Raw genomic sequence first — 19520 nt, forward strand, 5'->3', positions numbered from 1 at the left:
TGTCTCTGCCTCTCTTGTGACACAGAGAAAGCGAGAGAGGCAGAGACATAGGCAAAAGGAGAAGCAGGCTTCCTGCAGGGAGCCCGATGTGGGACTCCATCCGGGGTCTCCAGGATCACACCCCAGGCTGCAGGCGGCGCCAAATTGCTGCACCATCGGGGCTACCCCTAAATAAATAAAATCTTAAAAAAAAAAAAAGTGCCTAGGTTTAAGTCCTAACTGTGCCACTTGGGAGCCAGTTTGTTAGTGTCCTTATCTGTAAAATGGGGTAATTGGTTCCTGCGTCCCTGTGAGCCAGCTCCGTGCAGAGGCCCTGGCCATTCCTCTCTGCTGAGGATGTTTACACGATGATGCAGATGTGTACTACCTGCTTGTGGAGAAACTGGCAAGTGGTTTTACCTTTAGACTTTGTGACTCCTGGCAAGTCAATTGAGAGGGTTCATCCATCCCCCCAAAGGTTTACCTGGGAGCCTATTGTATGGAAAGTACCCCTGGGCTCTGTGTTAGAGATGCAGTGGTGAGCAGGACCAACAAGGCCCCTGTCTGGCAGGGGTTCTATTTTGGGGATGTGAGGAAACAGAGGGTGGAGAAGTTTGATAATCTCAGGTGGCATAGTGCTAGGGAGGAAATAAAACCTGGTGGCGGCATTGTGTGTGAATGGGGAATATGTTAGGAGGCTGGGGAAGTCATGTGGCAAAGTGAAGTTTAATCTGAGGCCTGAAGGACATTCCGGCCAGAGGGAGCAGCCGGTGAAAAGAACACTAGAAGGACTGAACAGAGACCAGAGTGGCTCGAGCATAAGAGCCGAGGGGTGATGGAAGCGCGAAGGTGGAGGGCCTTGTAGGTGGGTTTGCTATGTTGAGAACAGACTGGGGTGGGGTGGGGCAAGAGGAGCCGCAGAAAACCAGGGATTGCAGGGGGTGGGCAGTGGGCTGGAGGGGGAGTAGAGTAGTCAGTTAAGAGGCGAGGTGTTTTGAGTACCTGCTAAGTGCCTGGAGCTGGGAAGAAGCAACCTGTTGCCCAGGTATTCAGGGTGCAGGGAGGAATGAACAGCCCCTGGGAAGCAGGGAAGGCCAGAGCTGTGGTGACTGCAGAGCCACTCACTGTCAGCCTCTTGCCCTGCGTCTGTGAGCTTTTACTGAGCAACTCCAGCTTTAATCTGGGGTGTGCTTAAATATCTTGATTTTTAAAAATATTTTATTTATTTATACATGAGAGACACCGAAAGAGAGGCAGAGACACAGGCAGAGGGAGAAGCAGGCTCCATGCAGGGAGCCCGATGCAGGACTTGATCCTGGGACCCCAGGAACACACCCTGGGCCAAAGGCAGGCCCAAACCACTGAGCCACCCAGGCATCCCTGCTTAAATATCTTTTTTTTTTTTCCTGCTTAAGTATCTTAATTTGTTTTTTCCAAACCGATTTTTCTTTTTTTGGTTACAATATTGTATATATTTAGAAAATGTAAGCAATCAATGAAAGTCCAAAGATGAGAGGAAAAAGTCATCTGAAATTCCATCGTCCTAAGAGATACTGGGTTTTGTGCACATCTCTGCAATGTTTCTGTGGATTTGAAGACACAGATGCTAGACATGCTGTGTGGTACCTGCCTTTGTTCTCTCAGCCTGTAGTGAAGATCTGTAAGGCCCAGAAAGACGGAAGGAGAACCACTGAAGAGGGAACGATGGTGCCTGGTGGTATTGGATAGAAGAAGCTCTGAGAACATTCCAGCAAAGTTCCCCAAAGCTTGAAGGAACCATGAGGTAGGAATAGGCCGCTCATCACAGATGTGTGCGTGGAGGCGGGACCTGCTCTGGAGTGGGATGGTGGTTGGAGGAGGAGGCCCTCCCAGGCTGGCAGGCTGGACCATGAGGCCCATGTCTCCTCAAGCTCATGGGGGCTCTGGCCTGAGAGGGCAGCAAAGAACTCAAGAGGGACCTGGCACATCACTGAATGTGAGCCGTTGACCACGGAGCCTGACTGCTTTGGTAGGGGGCAGGGGTTGTGGGACTGGTCCTGGTCTAAAGGGTTCCTGGGAGCTCAGAGTCCCCCGCAGAGATCTCTGCTCCAATTCCCTCCGCTGGAGGCCGCCCGGTAGGGTGATGCCGCAGGGAGAGAGGCGGACACCAGGTGGCGCTGTGCACGCACGCGCGGCCCAGACAACCACCAACCTTCACTTGTCTCCTACCCAGGGTCCCAGGAGCAGGGCTTGCTCCCCCCACCCACACCTCCACCCTTCCGTGGCCCCCCATAGCCACAGGGCAACAGTCCAGTTGCTCTCACACTTATCAAAGCCCTCCCTTTTTTATAAAAAAAGTTTTTAAAAAGATTTTAGGTACTTGACAGAGCATAAGTAGGGAGAGGGGCAGTGGGAGAGGGAGAAGCAAGCTCCCCACTGAGCAGGGAGCCTGACTGCGGACTCATCCCAGGACCCCGGGATCACGACCCAAGCAGAAGGCAGACGCTCTGGGATCCCTGGGTGGCGCAGCGGTTTGGCGCCTGCCTTTGGCCCAGGGCGCGATCTTGGAGACCCAGGATCAAATCCCATGTCCGGCTCCCGGTGCATGGAGCCTGCTTCTCCCTCTGCCTATGTCTCTGCCCCTCTCTCTCTCTCTGTGTGACTATCATAGATAAAAAAAAAAAAAAAAAAAAAAGGCAGACGCTCAATGGACTGAGCCACCCAGGTGCCACTCCCTTACCCCCCCCCTTTTTTTGGAGAGAGACAGTGGGATGGAGGGAGAGGAGGAAGACAATCTCAAGCAGGCTCCATGACCAGCACAGAGCTCCAGGCACGCGGGGCTGGATCTCACAACCCTAAGATCATGACTTGAGCCAAAATGAGGAGTCGATGTTTAACCAGCTGAGCCACCCAGGCACCCCTATCAAAGTCCTTCTTAAGCTTGTCCCTGGACGTCTCCAACCCTATACCCTGCTGCAAGTGAGGGCCCCTATCACTGCAAGCCATTTCTACCTCTAGCTCCTGTTACTGTTTGCTGGACGAGTCCTCAGAGCTAAAGGCCCTGCTCCAGCATTTCCTCTACAAGCCCTTCCTGACTTCTCCCCACACCACAGTACACCCTTCCTCCTGTGGGTGTTTCCTGGCACACTCCCACCAACTGGGGCACCATCCAAGGCAGGGCCTGGTTGTGATCACCTGAGTGCCCAGCATCCAACACAGGACCTGGCCCAGTGCCAGCATCTCCCGTGGAGCCAACATGGAAAGCAAGGATGGGTCACAAGAAACCCTGGACTTGCGTGCAGACCTACCTGAATTGAGCCTCTGACTCATAGAACCCTGATCAAAGCCTCCCCCTCTTTGGGCCTCAGCTCCTTTTTTTTTTTAAGATCTTATTTATTAATGAGAGATACAGGAAGAGGCAGAGACACAGGCAGATGGAGAAGCAGACTCCCTGCGGGGAGCCGGATGTGGGACTCCATCCCACGACCCCAGGATCACTACCTGCGCCAAAGGCAGATGCTCAACCACTGAGCCACCCAGGTGTCCCTGGGCCTCAGCTTCTGCATCTACAGAATGAAGACTAGGGATCAGACAATCTCTACACCCCTCCTGGCTGGACTCCTCTCCCCACCTCTGGCTCCAGAGGTGAGGAGTGAATCACCCAAGTTCTCAGTCCTGGGGCTGGGCTCTGATCCACAGAGATCACCAGCCCCTGGTGGTGGTGGTGGTGGGGGTGCCGGTCCTGCCCCCACCTCCAGGTGGGGCCCTGTCATCCCTGTCATCCCTGTCCCCACTGGCTTCTGTCCCAAGGGGGCCTGTGCCAACCCAGCAACAGTTCCCACTCCCTCCACAAACACCTCTGAGCATGCGTCCTTCCACCTGTTTAAATTCCATGGACTTGTTTATTGTGAAAACAATGTAAGCCCTGCAGACATTTTGAAGCCTGGGAGAAAAAAAAGCCAACATCCAGTCTCCCCAGCCTCCCACTGCCCCTGAACCCAGAGGGAATTAGAACCAGCAAACCAGCCCCGACTGTTCTTTGCAAAGCCTCTGTTAGCACATCTCCTCTCCTGCACCCCACATCTTCCTGACAGCCCGGGAGAGGCTGGCAGTGGGGACCCCATTTATAAATGAGGAACAGGCTAAGGGAGGGACCTACCCAAGGTCACCTCACTGGGAAGAGGCAGCCCCAGGAGCTGTTGGTTTGACTATATACACACTACAGCATGACTGCCCCTCAGGCTGGGCCTGTCACCCTCAAAAAGTCACACTCCATGTAGGGAAAAAGAGAGTCAACACCCCACCAATATTCACTTAGCACATGTTGACAGTTGGCCTTCCACCAAGGGGGCAGGGAAAACCACGAGCTTTAGAGGAGCAGAAGTGAATGTGAAACCTGACCATTCCGTGATCCTGGAAAGCCAACTTCATCTCTCTGGGGTCAGTACTGACATCTAGAAATTCCTATAAGGGTACTCACCTCAAAGGGTTCTTGGTAAAAGTAAGTGAAACACCCAGGGCAGGAGTCACAGTGTCCAAACCAAATATGAAAGCCACTGACCTCCAAGCCTCAGTCAAATGCCCAGCTCCAAAGAGTCAGAGCCTTCCTTCCTGAGCAGGATTCTTCCAGGCGATGGTCTCAGGCCTCCTGTCTTCAGGCCTGGCTTTGTTTGGTGCTCTTGAAATGCCCTCTGGCCAGTCTTTCAAGCCCCAGTACCCCCAGTTTTACTCCTCCCTCTCCCTGGGGGCTCCCAGGGCCCCATCAGAGCACAGTTGCCAGGGATGAGCCTCTCTCTTAAAGGGACACACTGGTGGCCACCAGGGCTCCTCCCTCAGGTCCTCCTGGGTCTGTGCCTTGGGCAGCTCACTCCCCCTCTCTGGGTTTCAGTGGCCTTATGAATGAAATGGTTGAGGTAAGAAATCAGGAAGAGACTCTTGAAAGGTATTTGTAAGGAAATGAGTTCACTACAGATCTAAGGCACGGGTGTGCTATTGCCGTGGACCCAATCCACAGGAGACAAAAACCTGTCCTGCCTCTGTGAACCCCATCCTATGGCTTCTGGATCCCAGCAGCAGGTCTGGGGCCCAGGTATCTGGATTTAATCAGTTCCTAGGAATTCTTGGGCAATGAAACAGGTATTGGCCATGAAATATGAGAAATTAATCTAATCTAATGAGAAATTAATTCCAGCCCCCACCCACAGACTCTACACTCCTGGGTCCTGGGAGGGTCTCAGGTCCTGCCTGTGCTCAGAGCCTCGGGGACAAGATCCAGATGGAGCAGAAGGAGGAGGAGCAGGAGAACAAGTTGGGTTTTCCTTCCCAAGGAGATGATTCTGTTTGCTGTCTGTATCCAACAGAAAATAAAAGCTTCTTGAGGGCAAGGCCCTTGTTTTGTTTCCGGAACCCAGAACAGTGTGTAGCACAATGCATTTGTTTAATCAATGAACCAAACTCTGGTACAGGGCCTGGAAAAAAAAGATTTTTTTCTTTTGCCCAGCTTGACAATGGCTCCTCAGCAGGGCACAATTACTGATCCTTTTTTTTTTTTTTTTTTTGATTTATTAATTTGATGGGACACCTGGGTGGCTCAGTGATTGAGCGTCTGTCTTCAGCTCAGGGTGTGATCCTGGAGTCCAGAGCTTGAGTCCCACGTCGGGCTCCCTGCATGGAGCCTGCTTCTCCCTCTGCCTGTGTCTCTGTCTGAATAAATAAAATCTTAAAAAAAAAAAAAAGATTTATTTGAGAGAGAGAGAGAGAGCAAGTGGGAGGGAAAGAGAGAGAGAGAGAGAGAGAGAGAGAATCTCAAGCAAGCTCCGTGCTGAGTGTGGTATCCAGCACAGGGCTCTATTTCACAGCTCTGAGATCATAACCTGAGCGGAAACCAAGAGTCAGATGCTCAATTGACTGCCACCCGGGCGCTCTAAATTTTATCTGATGTTTTGCTCATTGTGGATTTTTTTGCATTAATTTTGACTTTCAAAAATATTAAGTTAAAAAAATTAAAATGCCATTTATTTTGCTATTTATTTTTATTTTATTTATTTATTTATTTATTTATTTATTTATTTATTTATGATAGTTACACACACACAGAGAGAGAGAGAGAGGCAGAGACACAGGCAGAGGGAGAAGCAGGCTCCCTCCAGGGAACCCGATTCAGTACTCGATCCCAGGACCCCGGGATCACAACCTGAGCCAAGGCAGGCAGACACTCAACCACTGAGCCACGCAGGTGTCCCAAGAAAGAATTCTTGAGACGTTTTTGGTGTAAAAGGATGATTTTATAAAAAGGTAGTTTTATTACAGCACATGGACAGAATTTGTGGGCAGAAAGCTGCTGGACTGGGGGCATGAAGAATGGTTGATTATATACTTGGGAGTTGAGGATGAGGAAAAAGGAGGTGTCTAAAAAGACTTTCATCTGCTAAAGAGGACTCTCAGAATACTGGAGGCCTTGTTATTGTCAAGGTAAGATTGGTTTTCTCCCTAGAAAAGCATTAAAATTAAGATAGTTGGAAGTTTCCCTGGAGGAATGTCACAGGATTCCACCTAGGAGGGAGGATGTTGCAGGGTGTCAGCTGTGCTTTGTCCTTAGCTTGCCTGCTGCTCCTTCATCACTACTGTCTCCTCACTTCTGTCACTACTACTATCTTATCACTACTATCTCATCACTAGCATGACTATGACACAATTATCTCAGGTGGGGATTAAGTCCCCATTATATTGATGAAAAAACAAGTCAGGAAAGGTGACCTGTCCAAGTCCTCATAGTTAGCAGGGACGAATCTGCAATTTTCCTAACTCTGCCTCCAGTGATCTTCCCAGAGCAGCACAGTTACCAAGACAAAACCAACCAACCAAAAACCCAACTATCAAGAGCACTGTACACTGAAGTGCCACTCCGAGTATGGAGGCCAAGAAAAATCAAGGCCACTCCACCTCAAGTTTAGCATTAGCACAAGTACAGCCATCTTAGGCCCCTGTGAATAAGAGCTGAATTTTATAGGAAAAACTGCAGAATGAATCCCATATCAGAAAGACAACAGAGCTCAGAATTGCCCTAGGCAGAGAATCCCATATCAGAAAGACAACAGAGCCCACCCCCGTGGTAGAAAGTCCCATATTAGAATGAGAACAGAGCTCAATGCCCTTAAGCCCCATATCAGAATGTATAGACCAGCCTATAAAAAACCCAGCTGTAACCCACCTCGGGGTCCAAGTCCCTGCTCCACTGTGTCGGGTATACTTGGACCCAAGCTCGAGCTTGCTAATAAACCCTCATGTGCTTGCATAGGTTCGGCTCCTTGGTGGTTTCTCGGATTTGCAGTCTTGGGCACAACAAGAGGATACGGATAATGAAAACTGCCAGAGCTGATCACAGGCATCAGGGCAAGAATGGTGGGTGCAGCAAAAATGTCTGGCCAGGGTATCCCCTGGGAGCACAGAGGGAGGTAGGGGTGGGCTTGGCTCTGAAAGTATGGAAGGAAGCCAAAAAGGAGAGTCCCGATGAAGAAGAACCTGCAGTCAATGCATTTCCAAAAGAAGAAAAAACTTTGAAACTCACCATCATATCAGCACCCGCAGACAGCTACTTTTTCTTGCAAGCTCTTTCCACACAAAATATTCTACAACACAGGTTTTATGGCTTCACAGAACTTCACCTCATAAATGGATTATAGTTAATTTAACCAATCCCCAAGGGGATCCCTGGGTGGCTCAACGGTTTAGCGCCTGCCTTCAGCCCAGGGCGTGATCCTAGAGACCTGGGATCAAGTCTGGGATGGAGTCCCACGTCGGGATTCCTGCATGGAGCCTGCTTCTTCTCCCTTTGCCTGTGTCTCTCATGAATAAATAAATAAAATCGTTAAAAAAATTTTAACCAATCCCCAATTTTTCTCCTTATTTTCTGCAAGTTAAATTGCTGGCTCATTTTTAAGACTTTGATGAGGGGGAATCCCTGGGTAGCAGTTTAGCGCCTGCCTTTGGCCCAGGGCGTGATCCTGGAGTCCCAGGGTCTAGTCCCACATCAGGCTCCCTGCATGGAGCCTGCTTCTCCCTCTGCCTGTGTCTCTGCCTCTCTCTCTCTCTCTCTCTCATGAATAAATAAATAAAATATTTTTTTTAAAAAAAGAAAATTGTTAAAAAAGAAAAAACTTTGATGAGGGAGCACAAGGCTAGCTGAGTACAAAGCACAAGCTGACACCTGGCAACCAGCCCCTCCCCCAGGTGACATTCCTTAGACACTCCTGGCCTGGCCGCCCTAAAGCTAAGGAAAAACGAATAGTTAACTTACAGAGATCACAATCCTCCAAGACATAAATCTCCCTCAGTTTACAAATGTTTTAGTAATTTACAAGAACAAAGCATTTTTATCAATATCCTAGCTTCCAGAAGGAAATGTAGATACAATTAAATGCAGCCTATTGACAGCTACTTGAAGTGGATAGAGTGTAACATTTCTCCAGGAAGCTCCCAACTATCTTATGTTAATGCATTGCAAGAAGGAAAAACAACCTTAACCTGACAAAGGCAAGGCCTCCAGTATCTTGCAGGTCCTCTTTAGCATATGAAAGTTCTTTTGAAAATTTCCCTTTTCCCTACCTCTCCCAACTCCCAAATATATAACCAGCCACTCCTCACAACCCCAGTGCAGCTCCTTCTGCCCACAGGTCCTGTCTCTGTGCTTTAATAAAACCACCATTTTGATCAAAGAAGTCTCAAGAACTCTTTCGTGGTCATGGGCTCCAGACCTCACCCCACCAAACCTCACCTGTATTCCAAAACTACATTATTTTGACGTGCCAATAGCTGTTTAATCAGTAACAATATCAAGCACATCTGTATAAATTCTCCTTTGGCGTAGGTCTGCGGAGCACCAGGTCCCATGTGGGCTCCATTATATTTATTATTTCTTTGCAGGTGCACACAGCAACCTTACAAAGTAGGTGGTATTCTTCCCATTTTACAGATGGAGACACAAAGCCTCAGTGCAGTGACTTGGCCAAAGTCACATAGTAGTGGACAACCTAGGACTGACCATAAAGTCAATGTGATGGTTAAATGGTTGCGAAAAGAGGGATCCAGGAAGGTTTCTTTAAGGAGGCAGACCATGAGCTGGGCCTCATGCGGTGGACAGAATGACAGCGGGAGGCGTAAGGCCATCTGGCAAAGTCCAGAGCCTGAGCAAAGGCCATCAGATTACTTAAAGCTTAAAATTTGTAGGGCAAAGGGATTAGCAACGAGGGAATGAGTCATAGATGGCAGGCAGGGAGAATCGGGGACAGCTCGGGTCCTTGGAGTCCCGCCCCCGCCCCCTGCACTGCGGGGTTCGAGGCTCCGCCCCCGGCCAGCCCCTTCTCGACCAGGTACACTCAGAGTCAACCCGCGGAAGCCCCGCTCCTCTCTTCCGGGTTCTAGCCCTCACTTCCCGCTGGGCCCAGGCCCAGGCCCCGCCCCCGTCTGGTCTGGGCCCGTCCGACCAATCCGCCGCGTTCTGCCCCGCCCCTTGCCCCGCCCCCTGCCCTCCTGACGCAATCAGAATCAGCCTTCCTGAGTCCGCTCGGGCCCCTCCCCCTCCCGCCGAGATCACGCCCTGGCCACGCCCTTTCTTGGGCGGGGCCCCGCGGCTCTGCCAGCTGGCCCAGCCCCAGCCCCGCCCCTCCCGCAAAGATCACGCCCTGATCACGCCCCTTCGCGGGCGGGCCCCGCGGCCCTGCCGGCTGGCCCCGCCCCCCCAGGCCCCGCCCGGTCTAGCCTCTTTCAGAAGCGGCTCCGGCGGCCGCATCCCCGGCGTCTCCCGCGCGAGCGGAGCTGCAGCCATGGCCGTCGCCGCTGAGGGCGCCCGCAGGAAGGAGCGCGTCCTCTGCCTGTTTGACGTGGACGGGACCCTCACGCCGGCTCGCCAGGTAAGGCCCCGACGTTCAGCGCCTCCCATCGGGAGTGTCGCGCGGACGCTCAGAGGCCCAAAGTGGTAACCCCGGGGCCCTCCAGGACCGAGTGTGGGATGCAGCGGTCCGCGGCCCCTGACGCCCCACGGCCGTCCGCTGGGAGTGATGGGGACCCGGCCCCCACGTCGCAGCCCCCGAGCACCTGCGCCCACCTCCTGCCCGGGAGCGTCGGGGTGGGTGGGATGCTGGAGGGAGGAGGCTGCGAGCGGGGACCTAGCTTCCCTTCCCCAGCTCAGGCTTCCTCTCGCCGAGGCCTGGTCCCCGACGCCCCCGCCTCCCCAGCCCCGGCTCCCGCCCCTAAGACACACCTGTGGCCCGAAGCTGGCATCCGAGCCCAGGGTTTTAGACGGGGCTGACACGCGCCCAAGCATCAGAACCGAGTGCGGGGGCTTGGAGCCATCCCACCCGACCTCTACAGGCCTGGGCCTAGGTCTGGTTCTCAAGTTCCTCACCCACGTTACCTCCCAGCCACCGTTCTGGAGGGAAGTAGGGCTTCTGTACCTTTTCAGATGAGTTTTGGGCTCCGCCCTCCTGGAGGTGAGCGTCCCCGGGCCCAGTGTGGTCACTGTGAAGGTATTATGGCCCAGGGAGGGTACAGCTCTTCTGAAGACTTGTCACTATGTTGATCCTCCAAATTCTGCTCCACGCTCAGTTTTTCTAGCTTTGCCTCTCACCCTAGGTGACCCCCTAGACTGGTCCTCACCAGCTGGGTACATAAATAAACAGGCCTCTTGCCAGTCCTGAGGGTATTCCGCTCTCCAGTCGGGCCATAAGGAGAACAACTGGGATCCCCTAGAGCAGGGAGCCATAGGTCTGAGCTTCAGGGCAGAGGCTGATGGGAGGCCAGGTCTTAACCTCCCCTGTTAGGTCCTGAATGCACCCCCCTGCCCTGCCCTATGAGAGGGCCCTGGGTTAGGCTCTGGGGGCACAAGAAGGAATCAGGGTGCCCTCCCTCCACGGTCCTCAGGGATGGGAGAAAAAGGACAGTAGAGAGAGGGCAGCAAGGTCTAAGGCACAGCCTCAGTCCCTCCCTTTGACCCTTTGCTCCACTGACCCAGGAACCTGTACAAGAACACTGTGTTATTGCTGTCCACCGGTGTTAATACCAAGCCCTATCCTTAGTGCTTTTTTAAAAGTTAATTTTGGGGGTGCCTGGCTGACTCAGAAGAGCATGTGACTCTTGATCTGAGGATCATATTCTAGCTCCAGGTGGTATAGAGATTACTAAAATAAATAAGTAAATAAATAAGCTAGAAATAAATAGATAAATAGAAGTTAATTTTTAATTAGACACATATTCAGGATTCTCCTGTAAAGCATGAAAACAGAGAAGGCTAAAGTCCTCTCTGACTACATCAGAATCCCAGGCCCAGGCCCATCCCCACCCCAAGGAAAGGTGGTTGCTTGTTGTGGCTTCCTTCCAGATCTTCATCTAGATTTCTGTTTTCTCAAACAATATTAAGCAGTTTTTGTGAGCCTTTCCTTTCCTTTTTTTTTTTTTTTAAATGAGTGATATATTGTGTGTGCTTTCTGCAACTTGCCTTTTTTTTTTTTTTAAGATTTATTTACTTATTTTACAGAGGGGGCGGACAGGGGAAGAGAGTCTCAAGCAGACTCTGCATTGAGCATTGACCTGGAGTTGGGGCTTGATCTCAGAATTCTGAGAACCTGAGCCGAAACCAAGAGTCACTTAACAAACTGTACCACCCAGGCACTCCCTGCAACTTGTTTTTGGCAGTTAACAGCATGTCTTAGGGGCTCTCCCCTATTGGAAGCACAGGCCTGCCTTACTCTGTGTAACCACAGTATAGTATTTCAGAGCAGGTATTTACCATTCTCTGGTTGACAAGCCTGAGTTGTTTGTAGGCTTTCACTATGGTAAACCATACCTAGTGAACTTCCATATACACCCAGGCAAGAGAAGTGGAAATTCTGGGTGACAGGGTGCATGCATACGTTTTCATAGATCTTGCCAAACTATCCTCCAAAGTGGTTGCACCAATTTACACTCTCACTGGCAGCATTTGATATGGTCATTCAATTCACTGTAGGTACTGTCAGCTTTAAATAGCTGAAAGTCTGAAAACATGGAGTGTAACTCATTAGTTTTCACTTCCTTGGGGAATCCTCATGTGATTAGTCACCAGCTAATTGCTTGTTCGTTTCCATGAAGTATCTCATTTAATCTTAGTAGTGACCACCTCCATAGCAGCAGGTTGCTACTTTGATCCCCTTTTATAAATGAGGCAGTCACTAAGGCAAAGAAAGCAAAGCCAATTGCTCAAGATCAGCCTGCAATTGAGACTTGGGCCAGCATCTGAACCCATTGCTTCTAATTTTGAGGTCTGGCTTCTAAACCTTGAACTAGCTCAGATTCAGATGGAACATGGGCTCCCTGGATTCTGAGCACTGAGTGAGGGCCAAGTGGAGGTCCCAGACATGCTGACAGCCAGAAATCTTGTGCTTTCCCACCCAACCCCCTGCAGAAAATTGACCCTGAGGTGGCTGCCTTCCTGCAGAAGCTGCGAAGTAGGGTGCAGATCGGTGTGGTGGGCGGCTCCGACTACTCTAAGATTGCTGAGCAGCTGGGAGAGGGGGATGAAGGTAGGAGGGGCACCCAGAGCCAGTGCCACAGTCTGGGTGGAGGTGGGGAGTTCGGGAGTTCCTTGGACCTGTGTGCCTTCAAAGACCCAGCCCCGCTTCTGTGGGGCAGAGGAAGTAGAGGAAACAGCCAGATCTCTCCATCACTGATGCATAGTGAGCACGGGCCATGTGCCAGGCACTGTGTCATGCTTTGGAGAGAGGGCAGGGAACAAAGCCTGCAGAATCTTGCCCTGGGATAGTTTACATCCTCAGCTCTCTCCGCTGAGTCTCTTGTGTTTCCTCTTTAAAATGCGCATGGTGGGGATCCCTGGGTGGCGCAGCCGTTTGGCACTTGCCTTTGGCCCAGGGCACGATCCTGGAGACCCGGGATCGAATCCCACGTCGGGCTCCCGGTGCATGGAGCCTGCTTCTCCCTCTGCCTATGTCTCTGCCTCTCTCTCTCACTGTGTGACTATCATAAATAAATTAAAAAAAAGAAATTTAAAAAAAATAAAAATAAAAATAAAATGCGCATGGTCAGATTGAAAATGACCATGTGTTGACTTCTTTTCATTGCATGGTCACAACCACACATTAGGGTGGGCACGGTTATCCCATTTAATAGAGAAGGATTCTGAAGGCCCCCCGGGACCCAGAGCATCTGTTCACAGCTGCGTTCCCATCTCAGCTCAGTTGAGGCAGACCCCACCAGTCCTCAAACCAGAAACTTGACTTTTCCCTTTCTCCCCACCGCCTTGTGCATTCTATCAGCCAGTCTGGAAATATCTCCCTGTGTGTCCACGTCTGCATCTCCACCGACCCATCCAGCCACTTACTGTGGCAGCTAGAGCTGATAACTCCCCCCATGCAACCAGCCTTCCAGAACAGTGATGGAAACTGGAAAACCCAGCGGCACCCCTTGGGCCATGGAGCTGTGGGAGCACAATGGAAATGGCGCCCTCTGCTGGGGAGTCCGGGAAGCCTTCCAGAAGAAGAAGCTGAATCTTGGAGGGGGAAGGGGAAGTGAGGGGAGGGCCTTCCAGGCTGAAGGACCCCTGTGAACCAGGGCCCAGAGACTGACTGGCTTGTTCGCTTGTTTGGGAAAAAAGCTGAAGGTGAAGAGCCCAGGAAAGCAGGCTTAGAATGGAACAAATGGGCTTTGAATGGCAAACCAAGGAGTGTGGCCTTTATCCCCGTACTTGGCTCTGGGTGTTCTCACACTCTCTTTCTTCCTGGCTCCTATGTACCCCTGAAGTCATCGAGAAGTTTGATTATGTGTTTGCTGAGAATGGGACAGTGCAGTATAAGCATGGACGACTGCTCTCCAAGCAGGTCAGTACTCCGCAGGGCCTTAACCTGGGACCCTTTTTGGTAGTGGCACACCCCATGGGGGCCTTTGTCCTGGGATGGGGGAGGGCACTGTGCCCACCACACTCAGAGCCCCATGTTCCCTGCCCAGACCATCCAGAACCACTTGGGGGAGGAGCTGCTGCAGGACTTGATCAACTTCTGCCTCCGCTACATGGCTCTGCTCAGACTGCCCAAGAAGCGGTGAGACCCCTCCCAGCCTTGCATCCAGCCTCCCCCGCCCCACCACCACCCCAGGCCCGAGGGAGGACAGGGGCAGGTCTCTCAGATGGGACCTGCAGGTGCCAGGGCCCCAACTTATTGGTGTGTGGATTCTTGTCCCGAGTGAGGTCCAAGGAGGCAGTGGTCCCAGAGGGGGCTGGATTTGAATTCAGGGCCATTCTTCTCTCTGGTTCCCTGCCCTCCCTCTTGCTCCTGTGACCACCAGTGGAACCTTCATCGAGTTCCGGAATGGCATGCTGAACATCTCACCCATCGGCCGGAGCTGTACCCTGGAGGAGCGAATCGAGTTCTCCGAACTAGACAAGGTGCCACCGACTGTGCAACCTTAGGCTATAGGACCTGGGTCATTCGGCCTCTCTGGGCCCTTGCTTTCTCATCAGCAAGATGGATCGGGAGGTAGGGGGTGGCGTTCTGATTCAACCAATACCCTTTGGGACACCCACCGTGTGCCATGGTGTGGACACTCCTGCATCTTTCCCATATGGCTGGTTTCCCTCCCTTGGTGAGCAGCACCAGCAGCCACCACTTAGCCAAGGACATCGTCTCTACCTTCCCACCCATGTGGAGCCCAGCAGTAATTCCTCTTAATTCAACCTCTGGAGTGGTCTCAAATCTGTTCACCTGTGTGTCTCTCCCCCAGGCTACTCCCCCCCACACACAAACCCTTGCCAGTCTGTCCTCCAGTGGTGCCACTGAGAGCCTTTTAGAACCTGTCAGCCCCATCCACTCCCTGCTTGTAAGGAGTGGGCAATGCCGCAACCCCTCCTATGGTACCCTGAGCCCTGAGGGGTCTGCCCAGCTCGGGTCCACCCCCTTCAGCCTTCTCCGTGCATCTGTTCTTGGAACATTCCAGTATTTCTCTTGCCTTTGGGTATGCTGCCCCTGCTAGACCTTGACTTGCATTTTGCTTGTCATCCCCACCACTCACCCGGCCTTTTCAGGAATGGAGTAAGTCCACCCATCCAAGGCTCTTCCCTCTGGTGTTCTCTCTGGCCTTCTCTCCCCCTTGCTGTCTCCACTCCAACCACATCCTCCTTGCTGATTCTGGAGATAGCAGATGGAGATGGAGATAGCCACTTGGGGGCTGTGCCTTCCACCTTAAACACATTTCCCTCTGCTCATCCCCTCCCCCTCTTCACATCTGCTCAGGTCACTTTCTCATCCATTTAACATTGCACCCTCTGCACCTCCTGCTTCTCTCCTATCTTATTTCTCCCCAAGCAGCCATCACCACCCACTAATACACTCAATCACCTACTTTTCAAATCTTGGTTACTGTATGTCTCCCCCACTGAAGCTGTAGGCCCCTTCCAGGATTTCTGTGACTGTTCACTGCTGGACCCACTGTGCCTGGCACGTGCTCAAGAAATACGTTCTGAATGAATGAAATAGGTGGTGGTGTCCCCATTTTATGAATGAGGAAACTGAGGCTCAGAGAGGGGAAATGACTTGCCAAGGTCACATAGGGAATTGGTTGCAGAGCAGATTTAAACTTGGAACTCCATCTGCTACCCTCTGATGTTTCCCTGAGGGTAGGACTCTCAAGGTTGCTCACTGACGCCCACCCCTGTTCTGCACTCCCATGTCCCAAGGATTATGGTAGGCACTGCCCATGGGCATGGAGGCTTTTCTTTTTGGGGTGGTGAAGACTGACCACTGACCAAAGACCCTTCCCATACACATATTGAGGGATGGTCTCTACTCAGGCTACCCACTTTCAGTCTCAGCCCCACCTCCTGCTTGCCGAGCAGCCTGGAAAAGTGGCTTTACTACCGTGTGGCTCCGTTGTCACATCTATAGAGTGGGGGTAAGCACAGTCCCCATCCCATGGGCTGTAATTACTGGGCAAGGTGGAAGTCTGACACAACACTGACCCTTCCCACAGCTCCCAGGGTCTTCACTTGTCTTTCTGGCTCTTGTTTGCCCCAGTATGAGGGGAGGGCACAAACTTCCTGATCTGTGTGACCTACACCAGCCAGGATCCCATGTAAGTGTTCTATTCTCCTTCAGTCCTTCAGATCCCAAGGGCAGATAGTCAGTCCCCCTCCTTGGATGAGGACACTGAGGCCAGAGGCTAAGTAATAAGCTCAGGGTCACAGTGCTGGTCCTTGCTAAGGCTGGACTTGACACACGGGGCCATCCAGTGGTCAGCCTGGTTCTCCAGAGACAGGAGATACAGCCATCCTGGGGCACCCTTAACTCTAACCCTGGGCCCATAGAGTAGCCTCTGGTGGGGACTCTTAACCTCCCTGGGGACCCACCTGCCTGCTGGGACAGCAAGGGTACAGTAGGCAGGGGCTTCACATCCCACTTTTCTGCTTTTCTAGGAGAGGGAGGAAAGGAGGGTTCATTCATTACCTCTCCATCCTTTAGCCCAGGAAATAGGCTCAGAAAAGTCACACAACCAGGCCTGGAACCCACGGGGCCTGCCTTTCTCTCTCATATTGGGTCACATCAGGCGTTAAACTCCTATCCTTCCTGGCCCACATCAGGCCCCAAACCACTGGCCACTGCCTGCCTCTCTCCTTTCCAGTCCTACCCAACTTGGACTGACTAAAATGCAGGCCTAGCACTCTACTCCCGTGCTTCAAAATCTCAGTGGCTCTCAGTTCCCCCAGGATGTGTCCAGACTCTCTCCCAGGCCATCTGTGAGTTGACTGTCCCATCAGGCTCTCGCTGCTCCTTCGGCAAGGTGGGGACTGCCCCTGTACTGCGCAATCCTTCCACCCGTATGGTGCTGGCCCCTGTTAGCACGGCAGCCAAGATGCTGCCCTGCTAGGCCCTGCATGGTTGTTTGCCCGTGGCCCCAACAGGGCCAGGCCAGGGGTCCTTGGCCTAATGAGCAAATGCCTCCTTAGTCTGGGTCTGCAGATCTGCTGCGGACTTACAAGGTCCTGCCCCAGGAGTGGGGTACAGCAGGGGACTCCTCAGCACTGCTGAGTTCCCCAACCCCCTGCACATAGGAGGTGCCCAGTCCACGTCGCCGTGTGGCTGGTGCTGTGGCTATGCCTGGCATCCTGCTGACCTCTCAGTATCCACTGCTATGCTGTAACAGGGCTTCACCTGCTCCTGGCTCCTCATGCTCATCTCTCATGTCCGATTTGCTTGTTGAGCTGGGCAGAGCAGTTGGGACTGAGCCCTGCCCTGAGGTGGACTTTGGGACTTGGGCCTGTCCCATCCCCTCAAACTCCTCCTCATGCCTCCACTCCAAGGGCTCCTTTGGATACCCTGACCACACCCCCATTGGGAGGATCCAGCCGAGTTCAGTCACAGACCTTCTGGATTCAGGCCCTGGCTCTGCCACCAAGGCTGGATGACCTTGAATAAGGCACAGCCATTCGCTGAGCCTCGGTTTCCTCATCTGTAAAGGGGGGGTCACGGTATCCACCTCAGAGACCCTGAGCTCCCACAGTTGTATGCCCAGCACAGGGCCTGGCACACAGCAACCCTCTGAGCCTCAGTCTGTCCCTCCCCACCTGCAGAAGGAGAAGATTCGCGAGAAGTTTGTGGAAGCCCTGAAAACAGAGTTTGCTGGCAAAGGGCTGAGGTTCTCTCGAGGTACGTCCATCCATTCATCCTGGGGAGGGTATGAGAGCCTGACACAGAAGCCAGCCCACGGCCTCATTCCCAGTGCCTTTAGAAAGCCTTCCTGCCACCCCCCCACCCGGTCTTAGCCACCGAAACTCAGTCCACACCCTGCCACCCTCCTAATTGCTCAGGTCAGAAAACCAAAGCGTCTCCCTCAGTGTTTCTCCTCACCCCTTCCCAAGTGCAGTCCACTAGCAAGTCCCAGGGCCTATATCCAGAATGCTTCTGGAATCTGACCACGGTTCACACCTCTGCCAAGTTAGTTCTTGGACTCGGGCTAACTAACATAGCTGTCCTCCCACTGCCTAGTGTCCAGAGGGATACCCCTGCTCAGAGCCCTTCCTGGACCCCAGGGCCTGCATGACCTCACCCTTTCCCTGTCCCAGCCTTCTCTAGTGCTGGGAAACTCCATGCCCTTCTCCACTATAGCAGGCAGGGACTAGGCCTGGTTCCCCGCTGTTGCCACTCTGGCTCAGCCCTTAGTACCACCTCCCAGAAAGGTCTCCCCAGCAGTGCTGGTCTGGCTTGTTGACTGCCTGTTCTCCCCACCAGGATCACAACTCAGTGAGGATCCTGAGTCTCCCATGCCCTGTGGCTGGCTCTGAGCAGGCACTCAAGGGTGGTTGAATGAATGAATGAGTGAGTGAATGAATGAAGCACCCTGCCCAAGTTCACCCCATCGGCCACCCCTCTGTTAGCCTTGTTCGCCACCCCCCCACAGGAGGCATGATCAGCTTTGACGTCTTCCCCGAGGGCTGGGACAAGCGCTACTGTCTGGACAGCCTGGACCAGGACAGCTTCGACACCATTCACTTCTTTGGGAACGAGACCAGCCCTGTGAGTGTGGCGCATCCAGGTGCCTTCCACCCCAAATTGTGCCCGGGTCAAAGCTAGGACGCAGGGCAACAGAGCACATCCCCAGGAGACTCCCGGAGAACAGCCTGTGTTCGCCAGCCCCATTACACAGATTGGAAGACTGGGGCCTAGCGCTGGCTGGTCACTTTTCCCATGCCACACAGAAAATCAGGGCAGGTCTGGTGAAGACTGAAAAGATGGGGTTCCGGGTGGTTCTGAGGGGTAGGGGGAGAGGCAGCTCTGCCAGAGCCAATGTGGGGAGGGGCCCCACGCCAGGGTGTGTGATGGGCCTTAGCCCTGGGCAACTCCTCCAGGTACCACATATGTATGTGTCTTCTCTGCCCTTCATTGTGTGCAGGGTGGGAATGACTTTGAGATCTACGCTGACCCCCGGACCGTTGGCCACAGTGTGGTGTCCCCACAGGATACAGTACAGCGATGCCGTGAAATTTTTTTCCCAGAGACAGCCCATGAGGCGTGAACAGGGCCCATGCCTGCTCTTAGGGACTGCTCCTAGGGATTTCTTGAGAGCTCCACCCAGGCCTAAAGAGAGCCCCTGACCCTGGTGTTGGGTGGGGTGCCAGGGCCCCTCCTCTGGCTCAGGATGCCTGCCTCATTACCTACCGCAAGGCCCACCTCGATGGGGCCAGGGTCCGCGTGGATAACCGTCCCCAGCCGGTCAGCGCCCAGCGGGACCAGCTCCGCCCTCCAACCCGACAGCCCTGGCTACAGCTGCTGCTTGTACTTGTAAACAGAACAGATTTCTGTCTATGCCGGGAGTAGGCATGTGCTTGTGTTCGTACGAGATAGAGCCCACCCTGCTTATCTGTCCCAGGCAGGGTGCAGAGCACTGGGGAAGGTGTGTATTTGCCAGAACTTTATCTCACAAATATTAAAGTTCCTGGAACAAGGTATGGTGTCAGTTCTGTCTGAAAAATTGGCCCGTCTCAGGTCATGTTACAACCGCACTTAACAGATGAGGGAACCAAGGCAGAG

The 19520-nt window shown here is 52.8% G+C and overlaps 2 protein-coding genes and 1 long non-coding RNA gene across 4 annotated transcripts in view; 2 read left to right on the forward strand and 1 right to left on the reverse strand.

Annotated features, from left to right (window-relative positions):
* Window positions 1-5156, reverse strand: part of XRCC6 (X-ray repair cross complementing 6) — a 45924-nt gene extending 40768 nt beyond the window's left edge. Inside the window, exon 1 of one of the 2 annotated variants that reach the window (XM_055328431.1) lies at window positions 4520-5156. The gene's annotated coding sequence lies outside the window, so the exon portion shown is untranslated. Of the gene's footprint in view, window positions 1-4438; window positions 4489-4519 lie in introns of those variants that run through there. The other variant, XM_055328432.1, reaches the window with a different exon arrangement.
* LOC129511601 (uncharacterized) lies at window positions 64-5225 on the forward strand. The gene is made up of 3 exons (XR_008664866.1): window positions 64-844; window positions 1624-1762; window positions 5150-5225. It is a non-coding gene; the product is annotated as an uncharacterized LOC129511601 (long non-coding RNA).
* A 4482-nt stretch (window positions 5226-9707) lies between these two features.
* Window positions 9708-19436, forward strand: PMM1 (phosphomannomutase 1). The gene is made up of 8 exons (XM_055328436.1): window positions 9708-9866; window positions 12395-12512; window positions 13747-13823; window positions 13951-14042; window positions 14287-14386; window positions 17564-17639; window positions 18391-18506; window positions 18883-19436. Exons 1-8 carry the CDS (start codon window positions 9780-9782, stop codon window positions 19003-19005), a joined length of 789 nt encoding a protein of 262 aa, XP_055184411.1. The 5' UTR covers window positions 9708-9779; the 3' UTR covers window positions 19006-19436.
* Window positions 19437-19520: the final 84 nt, after the last annotated feature.

Source organism: Nyctereutes procyonoides, unplaced genomic scaffold (genome assembly GCF_905146905.1).
Source record: "Nyctereutes procyonoides isolate TBG_1078 unplaced genomic scaffold, NYPRO_anot_genome, whole genome shotgun sequence".
NCBI classification, from domain to species: Eukaryota; Metazoa; Chordata; class Mammalia; order Carnivora; family Canidae; genus Nyctereutes; species Nyctereutes procyonoides.